Here is a 17368-nt window from a genome sequence, read left to right as displayed (position 1 = left end):
AATTTTTAAAGTTTGTATATAATATTGAACTTGGTTTAATAGGTCCTCTCTCCACACCGTGGAAAGAATGGCCCATAAAAAAGTAATTAGTTTATATAGACTGTCAAGGTTCAGGGGGGACAGCTGGCCTTTGATGCCTAGACTGTGATTACAGACAGCTCAGAGTAGCTCTACAAGATAATAAAATTGGGCTCTGAACTGATGCCAAGGTATTCGCATATCAGGCTCTGGACATTTTGCCAAGCTCAGTTCACTATAAACTCCCATTTGCTTTCCCCTCCCTGTTTCAAAATTTCAAATGAGTCTAAGATATTATAGGCTCTTTCTTCACAGTCCCTATAGATTTGCGAAAGTAAAACAATTGATCTTACAAATTTATATTCATAATTGATATTTGTGGTGGTTTCCATTTTGTCCATACTCAATATGGTCACACTAGTAAGCCAAAATGATGGTTTCTTCATAAGAGGTGTTAATGAACATTAATTTAACCACATCTGGTCATAACGAAGTTCACTTAATGAAACATTCATCTTGCTTTTAATAATTTCTTATCTTGATAATGTTAATCACAAATTTTGGCTCTTTCAAGTCAACACCTTTCCCCAAATTTTCAAATGTCCTAATTCACTATATAGTTTGTTAATCTACTTTTGTAATTTTCCCTTTATTCTGTCCCACATATAAGGCTGTGAATACACTGCCAAAAGAGAATCCCCTAAATATTGAATAATACATTAAAAGAGTCTTATGAGTATGAGAATGTAGAATATGAGAGTATATAACAGGAAATGCTCTGTACTTGAATGATTTGGGAAACTAGGTCTGAATATTGACTCTATAACTTATTACTCTGTGAAAAGACTCATGTATAAAATAATGAAATGCTACCTACTAGTCATGTGATTGTGGGAAAAAGGCTTAGTATCTCTGAGACTCAAAGTTTTCATCTCTAAAATAGGGATAATAATTCTTGCCTTCCCTTCCTATCCTAGGCAAAATGCTATGTCTCTCTGAATCTCAGTTTCCTCATCCTTAACATGGAGATAATATAATTTATTTACCTCTTAGGGTTATATGAGGAAAGCATTTCTAGAGTCTTCAAATGTTGTACAAACATGAACTGTTATGAAAATAATATAATATATAATAAATAAATAAAATATATCAATGATAATAATTAGGTGGTTTGAAATTATCTAACAAATATCCTTCTCCTAAGAGAAGGATAGAGCTGCAGTGTCAGTGGGATATAGGAAAGTTAGGGTTTTTTCCTTTTCTTCCTTTCAAACTATGAATTGATTGGTGCTAACCTAATGAAAGGGTGATTGGAAAAAAAGAGAATTAAATTAGCAATGATACTGAGTCCATCATTAACTTGCTGTGTGAGTTCAGATGAGATACTAGGGTAAGCTGAGTTCAAACATGGCCCTCGATACTTATTAGCTATGTGACCCTAGGTAAGTCACTTAACCTCTATCTGCCTCAATTTCATACTCTGTAAAAAGGGTATAATAATAGTAACTACTCTCCATGTGTGTGTGCGTGCGTGTGTGTGTGTGTGTGTGTGTGTGTGTGTGTGTGTGTGTATGTGTGTAGAGTTCTTAGCCCAGGGACTGGCATTTAGTATAAAGGATATTATTATTGTTATTACTGTTATAATTTCTCTTGCTTCACTTAAATCTAATCCACTTGCAAATCAAGACTTCACCCCCCTGTTGTCATTTGTTCTTTCCCAGAATGAAGGTTGAACAAAAACAACATCTGAGAAAGGTTTTCTCTTTACCACTCATAATTACATAGACCTTTTTCTCATTTATAAAAATGTGTTGGCTATTGTCACCTCAAAACTCACTTCCCATTCTAACAATCCATGACTTGTAACTCTGGACATTTTCTCTCACTTTCTCTAGCCTACACTAATCTTTAGCCAGTGACTGTGGATTAGAAACAGAGCTAGCAGGCCCACATGGGGACAAGATCAGACTCATGACTTAGTCTCATTAGCACAGGCTCAATCCAACTGAGCAAACTATCCACAGGCAATAAAGAAATTGTTCAAATGATCGAGTTTCTGCTTTCTTTTTCCTTTTTACCCCAATCATTCTGGCATTGTCAGGTCACAGTTGCATATTTCTAATCTGTTCAATAGCTTTAGGAATTCTCTCTATAGGTTATGCACCCTGTAGGCATATTTGCCATTCTATCCCCTTCTCATTGAGCTAATGACCATCACCTTTCAGTCTCCTGCTAAATGACAGTATAATCTTGAGTGAAACCTGGCAACCCTTCTAGCCTAGAGATCCCAGACATGAGAGTGTTGTAGAAATAAGACTGACATACTCAAAAAAAAGAAAAAAGGTGAAATAGATTGGGAGAAGACAGAAGACAGAAAAAAAGAACAATGATTAGTAAATGATTAATTTATCAACATTAAGATCAGAATAAGGGAAGGAGAAAAATGAAAGGGAAGTAGAAATGGGAATGAAATAAAGGTCTGTGTAATTATGATTGGTAAAGAGAAAGCCTTTCTCAGATGTTGTTGTTGTTCAACCTTCATTCTGGGAAAGAACAAATGACAACAGGGGGATGAAGTCTTGATTTGCAAGTGGATTAGATTTAAGTGACACAAGACAAAAGTCATCAGCCTCAGTCTTTTCCTCCAGAATCATTCAGAGTGGTAAATTAGGATGACTCAAATGAACCTGTAGGTCCTAACTCAAGTTATCATAACTAGTTGGTAAGAAAGTCTCATGTCACTGAAGGAAAAGGTAGTCTATGTCAGGCTATAAGAAAAGATGAAAAGTTTTATTTGAATTTCTGTTTGCTTAAGGCCTTATTCCTTAATAGTCCATTTGGGAAGTCTCTAATACCTTTATCTATTCCATCAAAATATAATATTTCAATTTGCCTTTAGAATTATAAAAAAAGAGTTCTGATAGAACACCTACAATTGTTTTATTTGTTATTATTTTAAAAACTCGACTTCTACATGCTGACAATTTAATGGAAATAAAAGAGTAAAAATTGAAATCCTGACACCATGTTATTAAACAGAAATATTTCAGAAGTTAAAAACCTTTTGCAAGTTCCCCTATCCATCCCTGATAATTAAAAGCTTTGCAATAATCATTAATTTGGTTCTGTGCCTTGATTTTTGCTTGCTATAGTCAAGGCAGCTCTGAGGCACCATCCATTTCAGAAAATTATTTCTACCATTTTTAGTTTCCTAGGGAATAGGTCAGTATTGGGAGAGAGTAGAGGATCCTAGAAAGGGTCTGTATAGAAACAAAGACTTCTGACTGAAATTTGCTAGAGACAGGGATGAATAACCTTTCTTTTCAGCAACATGGAACATGATCACAGAATATTTTGTCTTTCAAGGATCTTGGGGAGAACAAGGGTAAAAATCAATAAGTCAAACTACATGTAACTCAAAAATGTTTTATATTTATAAAGAAGTGTGTGTGTGTGTGTGTGTGTGTGTGTGTGTGTGTGTGTGTGTGTATTTACATGTAGGAATCAATAGATATCTGTTCCAATAATGCAATGATTGTTAAATGTCTAGACTCAGGAAATCTAAGATCAAAAACTCAATCAAGGATAGTTGAAGGCCAGGAAGACAAATATATGAGAGTAAATTCAGTGGTTGCTTATTAAAAGGATGAACAGATTGGAACATGAACCTAGGATAAAGGAAGATGTGATACCAAGATACATATCTTTATGAGGAAAGGATGGAGGAATGGTAATACTGAGTGCAAGAACTAGCGTGTCTACTTAAAGATGTCTATTTAGAGAAGGTCAGGAAAATGACACAGATCTACTCTGTGAACAGGGAGGCTGATGTCAATGAAGTCCAAAAAGAGAAATTCAGAATTCAGTCATGGGGACTAGGGGGGAAGAAATTTAGTCACCGGAAGAGGCTGATATACCAATCAGATAAATCCATTCATCAAGAAGAATTAGGAAATTATATAACATTAGAATTACATCAGATCCAACATGTGTTTATTAAAGTTCATTGTCAACACATCATACTAGATGCAAATAATTCAAAATCTATAAAAAGTGAATGCAAATATTTAAATAATAACAGTTCTTTCCTTCAAGGAGTTTATATTCTTCTAGAACTATGATATCTAAACAGATAAATTCATATTTAATTATTTGGAAAGAGGGAGAGAGCACCAGTAATGGGATCAAGAAAGTCCACAGGAAATGATACATGAACTTGAAGGAAGCTAAGCTCTCTAAGAGATGGAAGCAAGCAAAGACTGGACTTCAAGACTACATGAGATCAGTGAGGCAGGAATTGTATAGCAGAATTTCTTCAATTAGCAAAACATCTGTTAAAATCATAGTAGTTCTTAATAAATGTTTATTGATTAAGTTCAATAAGTAATTTACTTTGGCTAAAATGTAGCTAGCATTAAGAAAACTTAGAGGTCATGAAGAAAACTTAAAGAGTTTATGTAATTAAAATCCGCTTTACAGATATGTAAGACAAAATGAGACTCTCCTATTATATTGGAAGAATAATCTCCTAAATCTGAGGTGTCCCTCCTCAAAATTCAGTATTTTTTCCATTGAACTAAGACTAAAGGACAAAGTGGGTTCTTAGAACTTAGCTCCAAATAATTTTTCCATGGAAAGCAGGGATGCTAGAACTTCATTCCAGAGGAAATTATGTACCAAAGATGGAGTAGAATTAACAATGAGGGTGAAATTAATCAGCCAACTATCCATGATACTGCTATCTAATGGGATGTAACTGGCTTTAACCCCACTTGGGAGAAAGACTCTAATAACTCTCAGGAATTTTGACTCTATTCGATAGAATATACTGAACTAGAAGGGACAGACACTCAGAATTTTCTATGACTTAGATAGAATGATCTAAAAAACACTACCTCCTTAAAAAGGGAGTTAGGAAAGAGACAGGAGGAGGGAGGGGATTGAATGGGGTAAATCTCATTACACTAAGAGGTACAAAAAACCTATGGTAATAGAGGGGAAGAAGGAAGCAGAGGAGAAACACCTGAAACTTCTTCTCATCAGACTTGGCTTAAAGTCAACCTACACATACTCAGTTAACTTATAAAACATCTAACCTTTCAAGTATTAAAAGGGGAAAAGGGGAAAAGGGGAGGGGGGACAGAGAAAGGGAAGGGGAGTGGGGGGAAAAAGGGGAAATAACAAAAGGAAGGGAAGGGAAAAGGGAAAAAAGGAAAGGGGAAAGAAAGGGGAGGGTGAGATATAGGAGGGCAAACACACTGAAGGGGGTGGTTTTCAGAAACAAAAGACTGGGGAATATGGATAAAAGGGGGGAAAGGGGGAAAATACAAACAGAGGGAAGATAGCACAGAGGGCAATAAAGAATTAGTAATCATAACCCTGAATGAGAATGGGATGAACTCTCCCTTAAAATGTAAGCAAATAGCAGAGTGGATTAAAAACCAGAATCCTACAATATGCTGATTGCAAGAAACTCATTTGAAGCAGAGAGATACACATAGAGTAAAGGTAAAAGGTTGGAGAAAAATATATTTTGCTTCAGCTGAAGTAAAAAAAAGCAGGGGTAGCAATCCTTACCTCAGACAAAGCAGCAGCAAAAACAGATAGCATTAAAAGAGATAAGGAAGGAAAGGTACCATAGACAGTAAAGTCATTTCAATATTGAATATATATGCACCCAGTGGGACAGCACCAAATTCTTAGAGGAGAAGCTGAAAGAACTACAGGAAGACATAGACAGCAAAACTCTGCTAGTGGGAGACCTCAACCGACTGCTCGCAGATCTAGATAAATCAAATAATAAAATAAACAAGAAAGAAGTTAAGGAGGTAAATAGATTGTTAGAAAAATTAGATATGGTATACTTATGGAGGAAACTGAATGGGGATAGAAAGGAATATACCTTTTTCTCTGCAGTACATGGAAATTATACAAAAATTGACCATGTACTGGGACATAAAAACCTAATGATCAACTGCAGAAAGGCAGAAATAGTGAATACATCTTTCTCAGATCACAATGCAATAAAAGTCATATGCAATACTGGGCCAAGGAGATATAGACCCAGAACAAATTGGAAACTGAATAACCTCATTTTAAAAAATGAGTGGACCAAAAAACAAATTATAGAAAGAATTTACCATTTTATACTAGATAATGATAATAATGAAACAACATACCAAAACCTATGGGATTCATTCAAAGCGACTCTCAGGGGATATATTATAGCTCTAAATGCTTACATGAATAAATTGGAGAAAGAGGAAATAAATGAACTAAACACGCAACTAAAAAAAATTAGAGAAAGAACAAATCAAAAATCCCCAATTAAATACCAAATTAGAAATTCTAAAAATTAAAGGAGAAATTAATAAAAGCAAAAGCAAAAAAACTATTGAATTAATAAATGAAACCAAAGTTGGTATTATGAAAAAAACAATAAAATTGATAAACCTCTGATCAATTTGATTAAAAAAAATGAAAGAAGAAAACCAAATCGCTAGTATTATAAATTAAAAAAGGTGAACTCACCACCAATGAGGAGGAAATTAAAGTAATAATTAGAAATTATTTTGCCCAACTCTATGCCAATAAATTTGATAATCTAAGTGAAATGGATGAATATTTACAAAAATATAAGCTGCCCAGGTTAAATGAAGAAGAGATTAAATACCTAAACAACCCTATCTCAGAAAAAGAAATTCAACAAGTCATTATTGAACTCCCTAAAAAAAATCTCCAAGGCCTGATGGATTCAAAAGTGAATTCTACCAAACATTTAAGGAGCAATTGGAACAATTGGTTCCAATCCTATATAAACTCTTTGGAAAAATAGGGAAAGATGGAACTCTGCCTAACTCTTTCTGTGAAACCAATATGGTACTGTTACCTAAACCAGGAAGAGTTAAAATAGAGAAAGAAAATTATAGATCTATTTCCCTGATGAATATAGATGCAAAAATCCTAAATAAAATCTTAGCAAAATGATTACAAGTCATCACTACGACAATACATTATGATCAATTAGGATTTATTCCAGGAATGCAGGGTTGGTTCAATGTTAGGAAAACTGTTAGTATACTAAATTATATCAACAACAAACCTATCAGAAATCATATGATCATATCAATAGATGCTGAAAAAGTTTTTGACAAAATACAGCATCCATTCCTATTAAAAACACTAGAGATTGTAGGAATAAATGGACTGTTCCTTAAAATAATTAGCAGTATCTATTTGAAACCATCAAGAAGCATTATATTCCATGGGGAGAGGCTAGAGACATTCCATAAGATCAGGGGTAAAACAAGGGTGCCCATTATCACCACTACTATTTAATATTGTATTAGAAATGTTAGCATCAGCAATTAGAGAAGAAAAAGAAATTGAAGGAATTAGAATTGGGAAGGAAGAGACAAAACTCTCCCTCTTTGAAGATGACATGATGGTCTACCTAGAGAATCCCAAGAAATCATCCAAAAAACTACTGGAAACAGTTAGCAATTTTAGCAAAGTTGCAGGTTATAAAATAAACCCTCATAAATCCTAAACTTTTCTATATATGTCTAGCAAGATACAGCAGGAAGAGCTAGAAAGAGAAATCCCATTCAAAGTAACCTCAGACAATATAAAATATTTGGGAGTCTATTTGCCAACACAGACTCAGAATCTTTTTGAAATCAATTATAAAACACTTCTCACACAAATTAAATCAGATTTAAAAACTGGGCAAATATCAGCTGCTCATGGATAGGTAGAGCTAATATAATAAAAATGACAATTCTACCAAAACTAAACTATCTGTTTAGTGCCCTACCAATCAAAATTCCAAAAAATTACTTTAATGAGTTAGAAAAAATTGTAAGTAAATTCATATGGAGAAATAAGAACTCAAGAATTTCCAGGAGCTTAATGAAAAAAAGTACAAAAGAAAGTGGCTTAGCCCTATCTGATCTAAAATCATATTATAAAGCATCAGTCATCAAAACTGTTTGGCATTGGCTAAGAAATAGAGTGGTGGACCAGTGCAATAGACTAGGTGTAAAAGCAGGAGATGATTATAGTAATCTGCTGTTTGATAAACCCAAAGAGTCCAGCCATTGGCATAAAAACTCCCTCTTTGATAAAAATTGCTGGGATAATTGGAAGTTAGTATGGAAGAAACTCAGATTAGACCAACACCTCACACCCTTTACCAAGATAAGATCCAAAATGGTTACAGGACTTAGACATAAAAAACAATACTATAAGCAAATTAGAAGATCAAGGACTAGTCTACCTGTCAGATCTATGGAAAGGGGAGCAGTTTATGACTAAGGAAGAGTTGGAGAACATCACCAAAAACCAATTAGATGATTTTGATTACATTAAATTAAAAAGCTTTTGCACAGATAAAACTAATGTAACCAAGATCAAAAGAAATGTAGTAAATTGGGAAACAATGTTTACAACTAATCATTCTGACAAAGGACTCATTTATAAAATATACAGAGAACTGAGTCATATTTTTAAGAAAAAAAGCCATTCCCCAATTGACAAATGGTCAAAGGATATGCAAAGCCAATTTACAGATGAGGAGATCAAAGAAATCCATAGTCATATGAAAAAATGCTCTAAATCATTAATTATTAGAGAAATGCAAATTAAAGCTTCTCTGAGGTACCACCTGACATCTCTCAGATTGGCCAATATGACCAGGAAGGATAATGATCATTGTTGGAAGGGTTGTGGGAAATCTGGGACACTATTACACTGTTGGTGGAGTTGTGAACTCATCCAACCCTTCTGCAGAGCTATTTGGAACTATGCCCAAAGGGCAACAAAAATATGCATACCCTTTGACCTAGCAATACTACTACTGGGTATATACCCTGAAGAGATGAGGAAAAAGGGTAAAAACATTACTTGTACAAAAATATTTATAGCAGCCCTGTTTGTGGTGGCAAAGAATTGGAACTCCAGTAAATGTCCTTCGATTGGGGAATGGCTTAGCAACCTGTGGTATATGTATGTCATGGAACACTATTGTTCTATTAGAAACCAGGAGGGATGGGATTTCAGGGAAATCTGGAGGGATTTGCATGAACTGATGCTGAGTGAGATGAGCAGAACCAGAAAAACACTGTACATCCGAACAGCAACATGGGAGTGATGTTCAACCTTGAAGGATTTCTTTCTCATCACACACAATTTGGATCAAGGTACAACATGGAAACAAAGTAAAGACTGACAGAATTGCTTTCCATGGGGGGGGGTTGGGGGGAGGGAAGCAAGATTGGGGGGGAAATTGTAAAACTCAAATAATATCTTTAATAAAAATAAATTTGAAATGAAAAAGCGAAATTAATCAGCCAATCAATAATCATTTGTCAAGGTCAGTAGTAGACACTAGGGATACATACAAATACAATAAATACAGTAATATGGAAACACAAATAGCTTATATTCAAATGGGAAAATACTGGAATATATATGTCAAAAAGAAAAAAATCTAAAGAATGAATAGGGCAGCTATGAGCCATGGTGGACAGAATGCTAAAGCAACAGTGAGGAAGACTCATCATGCTGAATTCGAAATCTGATCTCAGACATTGGGAAAGTCACTTAGCTTTATTTGCCTCAGTGTCCTTGTCTATACAATGGGCTAGAGAAGGAAAGAGCAAACCATTCTGGTATCTTTTCCAAGAAAACTCCAAATGGGATCATGAACACAACTGAAGAACAATCAAACAACAAAGATAATAATTACAAATAAATGAGAAGAGGTTAAATACAAGTTAGTTTATGGGAGAAATAACAGGTAATTGTAAAGTTTTCTAAATTTGATTATAGACACATTAGGAAACTCCTGGAGTTCACTGAATAGGAAAGTGACATTATCAATTTTGCATTTAAGAAAATTTTGGTCACACTATGGAGACTAAGTACAGAGATAAGACAAGGAAGCCTACAGTAGTTATGAGGTCATTACAATGATTTAACAAGAAATTTAGAAGGTCTGAACTAAATAGGATGATTGTCAGGAGAGAAGGAGGGACAACATGAAAGTAAGGTTGTGGAGGTAGAAGAAACAAGATTTGACAACTGAACAGGTGTACATTATGAAAGTATGAAAATATAGGAGAACACCAGGGTTACAAAGTTTGGAGACTAGTAAAATGATACTTTTTATTCTTTTTGCAAGGCAATGGGGTTAAGTGGCTTGCCCAAGGCCACACAGCTAGGTAATCATTAAGTGTCTGAGGCAAGATTTGAATTCAGGTACTCCTGACTCCAGGGCCAGTGCTCTATACACTGTACCACCTAGCTGCACCACAGAATGACACTTTTTGAAAGGAATAATTTAGTTTAGAAAAAGACATAGACTGGGAGTTATGATGGAGATGACTTCAGCTAAATTGATGTTGATTCAGTTAATTATTGACATATAACTCCTTAAGGATATCCTGTTGAAAGACAGGATTGGTCCCAATGACATGTCCTTGAAGTCCATGACCTTCCTCCATGCTAAATTCCCTAATGACAATATTTTTCTAAAATTCTGAAAATTCTAAAAGTCAGCTAAACTTGTCTATCACAATTATTACATTGTTTTATCTCCCACTCTACTAAAGGGTAATAAGAGCTTCAATTAATATAGTAGTGGTAATAAAAAGAGAGCAAAGGTAAGACAATAGTTCTTTAGCTCCCTTCTCTGCTATTAAAATCCTTTATGGGGCAGCTAGGTGGCACAGTGGATAGAGTACTGCCTCTGGAGTCAGGAGTACCTGAATTCAAATCCGGCCTCATACACTTAATGATTACCTAGCAGTGTGGTCTTGGGCAAGCCACTTAACCCCACTGCTTTGCAAAAAAAAATCCTTTATAATCTTTTCCAACTTTATTTCCTATCACTTTCCCTAAAAGGGCAGTCGTGGCATGATAGTTATATATTTGGTGACAGAATAGGGTAATCTGTATCCCTCAAAGCCAAGTGACCCCATTTAAATCATAGAATAATAATCTTATTGCTGAAAAGGACTTTTAGCTCATTTGGATTAGACCCTTCCAAAAGGATGAATCCTATTTTTAACATTCCTAACAAGTAATCAGTCAGATCTTAGAAATCTTCCCTTAATAGTGAATTTGTTACCTCTTCTCTGGTCCATACATCTGCCTCTCCTGCTGTCAATTCCCCTTCAACTTTCTTTTACGGTTGTCTTCCTCCATTAGAATGTAAATTCCTTGAGGAAAGGAATTGTCTTTCTTTTTGCTTTTATTTGTACTCCTAGCTTAACACAACATCTGACACAGTACCAAATGCTTGTTGATATGTTACTTCTAAAAGTAGGGAAGGCCTCTTTCTAATCAGCAGACTTTTGACTAACTGAGACTTCACCAATTTCTACAATTCTGCCATTGTAGGGAAAACAGGAGATACAAAGCCTCTTTAGTCCCACCCTTTTAATAGCTAATGACCAAAATTTTATTTCCCCATGTTGTTTCTTCTCCATTTTTATTATCCCTATTTTCTTAAACTCTGATGACCTAGCTTCTAGTCCATTCGCCATTCTGGTTACTATTCTCTGGACATAATGCAGTTTTACAATAATTCTTCCAAAATAAGACATCTAGTATTAAGCACAATATTCTATATATATGGTCAGACCAATGTAGGATACAACAGAACCATATCCTAGACAATAAACTTCCACGCAAGTGGTATAGTTAGATGACAGAGTAGATAGAATGCTGGACCTGGCAGAGTTCAAATGCTGCTCCAGTCACATATTAGCTATATGACTCTGGGCAAGTTACATAATTACTTGCCTCAGTCTCCTCACCTGTAAAATGGGGATGATAATAGTTTCTACCTCTGAAGATTGTTGAGAGCATATCTGTAAAGCTTTTCACAAACCATAAAGCAATATATAAAACATTATTATTTTATTATTAATTAGATTACCATTACCTAAAACATGTATTGAAACACTAGTGTGTGGTATAAATAGGTATGTATTATGTGTGAAACAATTCCATAGGAATGCCTGCCTCCCCACCAGGTCCAGTAATTTATAATCAAAACTATTTATCTGTGGAAGCACCATTATCAGTCATAATTCCTTCCTCAGCATATAGAATGTCCATGGTGCTAATTTAGTGACAGAAGCAAAGTATGGTGCTAATTTCAGGACAAAAACATAGAGATAGATGATGCATGAGATGGTAATATCAAAACCATGAATCTCCACAAATTTCACCAGCAATGGAATTACAGCCATATGTATATGCAAGAGACATAATTAGGTAATCCAATGAGGCCAAATCACATGCCATGTAATTTTCCTAGAGGCCTTCAAAGAGGCTGAGAAGCCAGCCAATTGCTCTTGATCATTCTCCACAACCCCATCATTGTAAAAGACAAGCCAAAACATGCACAATGTAGACAAATGAGCAGTTCAATTATATTTGAAAGTTAAACTAATTTTCTTCACATTTAAAAGGCTCTCAAGTTGCCTAAAAACTCTCAGTTGGGCTGAGGTGAAAATTAAATTATTTAGTACATGCCCAGCCTGCTTGCATTATCACATACTGCATCTCTATGGATGGACCTTTGTAATACTAGTTTCCATGTATATAAGCTTCATACGACAATTCTGTGAATGTTATATTTCTATAGGACTTAAGGACATAACCAGGAATTTGTCTTCTATTGGATTTTTTTTGTTGTTTTATTAGAATTTATTTTTAAGTTACTTCTCTAAAGCCAAATAGTCATAGCTAAAAAACTCATATTGCCAAATAGCACATGGGAGCATGAGGGGGAGGGGGGGAAAAGCAATCTTAGTTAAAGTTAAATCAGGTTCATGTGATTAGTATTTGTGATTGTCTTTAATGTTTTATGTTTCCTTTACTTATACTGACAATCTTGTTTTGATTGTTTCATCACTGACACCTTCAACTATCTTTTCTGACAAGGCTTGTAGCTTCTAGGAATCAGTAAGGAGAAAACTGAAGTCTGCTCCAGGCTCATGTTCTGTTGGCGTTTGACCCCTTAGAAAAAGCCGAGCTTTATTTCTTCCTAAAAGTGTTGCTTTGTTTCCTTCCACCAGTAGCATCGATCCTTCACGTAAACCCAGTACTGGAGGGGTGTCTGGCTCCTCATGGTACTGAAGAATCCGTTCTTCACGTGTCTCACCCATATGTGTGCTATTAACATCTGGATCCAGGTAGTGGGGATTGATATTAAAAGGAACAAATCCCAAAGCCTCAAACGAAAGTGGGTATACAATCGGCACATCATTGGTTGTTCTGATGCTGATGGTGGCTACATTTGTTCCAGCACTAGATCCCATGTATGGAATACCTGCATGTAGGACTTTTTTCCTGATCTCAGGGATCAGATTTAAATCATATAATGTCTTCAGAAGTCTGAAAGTATTACCACCACCTACAACTATGGCTTCAGATTTTCTTACAGCTTCTACAGGGTCAGAAGATTCATGAATGCTGTCTAAATCATATCCTAATTTTTCAAATTTTTCTCTTGCAGTTTTGGCATAGGCATCTCGATCATGAAGTGCATATGGAATAAAAAGAACTCGCTTCACTTTTCTCCCGAAGAAGCTGAGCACTTGGTCCTCGCAGTGCTGCAGGTAGCCCTCCCCGTGCAGCTGCGACTTGGACACCAGGAGCAGGCGCCGCGGGAGCGGACCTCTTCCATTTGATTTAAAAAAAAAAAAAAACAGAGTAAGATTTCATTACTTGCATTATCTGACTCTCTATTTCACCCACCAGAATCACACATGAATATGCAATGACTTAGAGTAAAACACAAAGAGAGAGATGGAGCAAGATAGAGTGTCATAATGAAAAAAACCCACTAAGGAATCAGGAGACCTGGATTTCCATTTTGCTTTAATCACTAATTCACAATATGATGCTGAGTCAATTACTTGACCTCCTTTTGAATTAGGTCCCTTGTCTATAGAGAGCACATATCCATAGTGACTTCATAGGGACTTTATGGTGATCAATTTCATTTAAAATAAAAAAAAACCCTCTTATTAATAAAAGTACTTGCTATTCAACAGGCATTATACTGGGTGCCTAAAGAAGCACAAATACATGTAATATATGGTTCCTGCTCTCAAGGAGTTTACAGTCTGGTAGAGGACTAAAATTGCAAGGATGTTCATAAATTGGGGAATAACTGAACAATTGTGGTATAAGATTGTGATGGAATATTACTATGTTGTAAAAAATGATAAACTCAATGATCCTAGAAAAACATGGAAAGACTTTCACAGAATGATGAAGAGCAAAATGAGCAGGACCGAGATAATATTGAATACTGAAATAGCAATATTGTTTTAAGAATTATTTTGAGCAAGGAAGTCATTTTGATTAGTATAAATAACCAAATTTACAACAAAGGACAGATGAAGAAAGACGTTATCTGCATCCAGAAAAAAATGATAAATAGAAGTATATATAGAATAATTTGTCATATATGTATTTACATTTAATAGAAGTCATTTCTAGGGTAGGAGGAAAACAAAGTAGACAAAAATAAATTTATTATATATATAAGTTTATTATATATGTAAATAGAACAGAAAGTTGTACATAATATATGTTAAGATTCATATGCAATCATTTTAAAATTATACCATCTTATGGAAATGCATGTATTACCCAATAAATTAAAAATAAAATAAAATAAAATAAAAGCAGTAGATGAATTGAACTATGTTCAAAGAACTCCATTATAAAATATAGCACATAAGAGAAATGATTGTTGCTTTGAGAGAGAATGAACTGAGGAGCGTCTGAATGTAAGGAGAACAGTTCAGAATCTACTGCTATAGTCCAGGCAAGAGGTGATAAGGATATGAATTAAGATGATCATCTATGTGAAGAGTTGGGGGGCAGCTACAAGAGTGACAGAGGGAGAACTCACTTGGAAATTGCAATAAGATAGAAGACTCAAAGATGGTCCCTAGGCAATTGGGTGACCAGTAGAATTGTCTTGCCCTTAACAGAAGTAGGGGTCAGGGGAAATGATAATAAGATAGTTTGGAAATGCTGAGTTGGAGATGTGTATGGTATTGAACATCTAAGTAAAAATATAAATTAGTACAAGGAGGGGGAGAGAGAGAGAGAGAGATCACTAGATAAACAAATGTTAAAGTCATTTATGAGGTACAGAAATGATACATTCATCTCATCCATGGAAACTATTTAGACAGAATATGGAAGGAAAAAAAAAGTGAGGTTCAGAAAAGAGCCCTGGAGTATATTCACTCATAGTGTATAGGGCATGGATGATAATTCTTCAAATAATAAAAAAGGAATACACATAGAAGCAGGAGGATCAAGATAATGAAGAACTCTTTCCCACTCACCCTAGCCCACCCACCCCCCAAAACCCCAACAATACCTAGAGTAGAGGAAGGAACAGTCAAAAAGTTTACAATGCTATTACTGTTGGAGTAGTTGTGAAATGATTCAACAATTCTGTAGAGCAATTTGGAACTATCTCAAAGCTCTATAAACCATGCCTACCCTTTGACCTAGCAGTGCCGCTGCTAGTTCTCTATTTCAGAAGAGATGAATATATATATATAGGGATATTTATAGCAACTCTTCTCTTTTCTGGAGGCTAGGGGTTAGAGATTGAAGGAATAACCAGCAACTGGGGAATGGTTGAACAAATTGTGGTATGTGATTGAGATGAAATGCTGGTCTGTCATGGGAAATGATGAACAGGATGCTCTCAGTAAAAAAAAGTACACAAGTAGATCCAATGAGAAACGTACTTTCTATAAAGTAATATTGATATTGCAGAATGAACAGTTGTGAATGACATACATTTTCCCAGCAATGCTATATAACCCAAGAGAACTCTGAAGGAGCTGATGGTGTCTGAATACAGACTGAAGCATACTTTTCTTTTCACTTTATTTTTCCTGACTTTCTTTTTTTTTTGTGAGGAGGGGTTATGTTTACTTTTACAACAAGATTATTGTAGTAATATTTTTCATGACCACACACTTTTAATGGATACCAAGTAACTTGCTTTCACAATGAGGCAGAGTGAGGTGGGAGGAAGGGAGGGAATTTGGAACTCAAGGTTTTGGAAGTCAGTGTTGAAACTTGTTCTTGAAAATAGCTGGGGGAAAAATAATTTAAAAGTAAGCAAAAATAAAAGAGAAAAAAGTCTGCTTTGCTATTGAGGGCTCAAAAAGGAGAGAGAGCTCTAAAGGACAAGGTCTTTGATAGGCCCTAGCATTGGATTATTTGTACCATGTGCAGTCTTTGTTCTTACTCATTTGCAGCATAATGCAGTTTCAGAAAATCATGTAACCATGTTGAGTTCATTACAGATTTGTTATACAATCTACATGGTGTCCTTCCTGTAGCAAGGCAATCCTTTTAAATGTCTAAAGTACACACCTGATCACATGGTCCCTTCTCAATTAATTGACTCTAATGATTCCATCTAATCTTTAGGATCATATAAAAATGACTTTTGACTTTTTTCTAAATCTAAATCTTGAAAACTATTCTAGAAATGCACTTAATATACAAAGTAAGATAGCTGTTTATTTCTTCGACCACAAAAGAAATGCTTAAACCCAAAACAAAATATGTAACTCAAAAGACATATTAAATTCTTTTGGTTAAGCTGGTACTTAAAACGTGAAATTTTTTTTGGGGGGGGACTGCTAAACAGATATTTAACATCAATTTTGGTTTTATACTATCTGAATAACTCATTCAGGGTTCTTATCTTTGGGGAAGCCAGGGCCAGGTGGTGGTGGTGATCTTCTAATCTCTGGGGTAGCCAGTGCCAACTGAGAAATTATGGAAAGTTATGGAAAATTCAGGAAATTCTGGACTCCTAAGGTAACATTACGCTTAAAATGTCTATCTTCCAGGATTTCTGTTTAGTCACCTGTACTCAGAGAAATACAAAGAAAGGTAGCTAGAGATTTGGGGTACGCTTTTACAACTGTTTAAACCAAAATGTTTGCTACCATATGCAGTCAGTTGCCATTGATGACGGGCCAGAAGGAATGAATAATTTCCCTCTTCTTAATGATGTGAAGACTAAGGAGAGAGATTTTGGAGGCCCAAGTAATCCATTCTGAAAAGAATAAGAAATTAAGAGTAGAAATTATTACTCCTTTTAAATTCAGCTGAATTGGTAGATCTTGCTTCCTTGGGTGCAATTTTCTGACATGGTTTCACTTCCAGTTAGCAAAGACAAGAAAGGAGATAGCTCATGCAAAAAAAAAAAAAAAAACCAAAAAAAAAACTGAAGGCTCTAATTGTGCAAGCCCAATTTAACGAGGAAAAATTACAT

The 17368-nt window shown here is 35.2% G+C and overlaps 2 protein-coding genes across 2 annotated transcripts in view; both read right to left on the bottom strand.

Moving 5' to 3' along the window:
- CLSTN2 (calsyntenin 2) overlaps nucleotides 1-17368 on the bottom strand; it is a 987453-nt gene that overhangs the window by 540911 nt on the left and 429174 nt on the right. The window lies entirely within an intron of this gene.
- Nucleotides 12539-16380, bottom strand: LOC141508035 (alpha-aspartyl dipeptidase-like). The gene is made up of 2 exons (XM_074216283.1): nucleotides 16328-16380; nucleotides 12539-13713 (listed from the first exon to the last, which is right to left on the bottom strand). The coding sequence occupies exons 1-2, from the start codon at nucleotides 16378-16380 to the stop codon at nucleotides 12987-12989; spliced, it is 780 nt and encodes a 259-aa protein (XP_074072384.1). The 3' UTR covers nucleotides 12539-12986.

Source organism: Macrotis lagotis, chromosome 1 (genome assembly GCF_037893015.1).
Source record: "Macrotis lagotis isolate mMagLag1 chromosome 1, bilby.v1.9.chrom.fasta, whole genome shotgun sequence".
NCBI lineage: Eukaryota > Metazoa > Chordata > Mammalia > Peramelemorphia > Peramelidae > Macrotis > Macrotis lagotis.
This window is presented reverse-complemented; position numbering and strand designations above follow the sequence as displayed.

What these genes read in the sequence shown, in the direction of transcription:
- LOC141508035 (XM_074216283.1), bottom strand. Translation starts at nt 16,380, where the DNA reads ATGAACTCAACATGGTTACATGATTTTCTGAAACTGCATTATGCTGCA. An exon ending in CTGCATTATGCTGCAAATGA is followed by an intron (nt 13,714 to 16,327) that starts GTAAGAACAAAG and finishes ATCAAATGGAAG; the next exon opens with AGGTCCGCTCCCGCGGCGCC.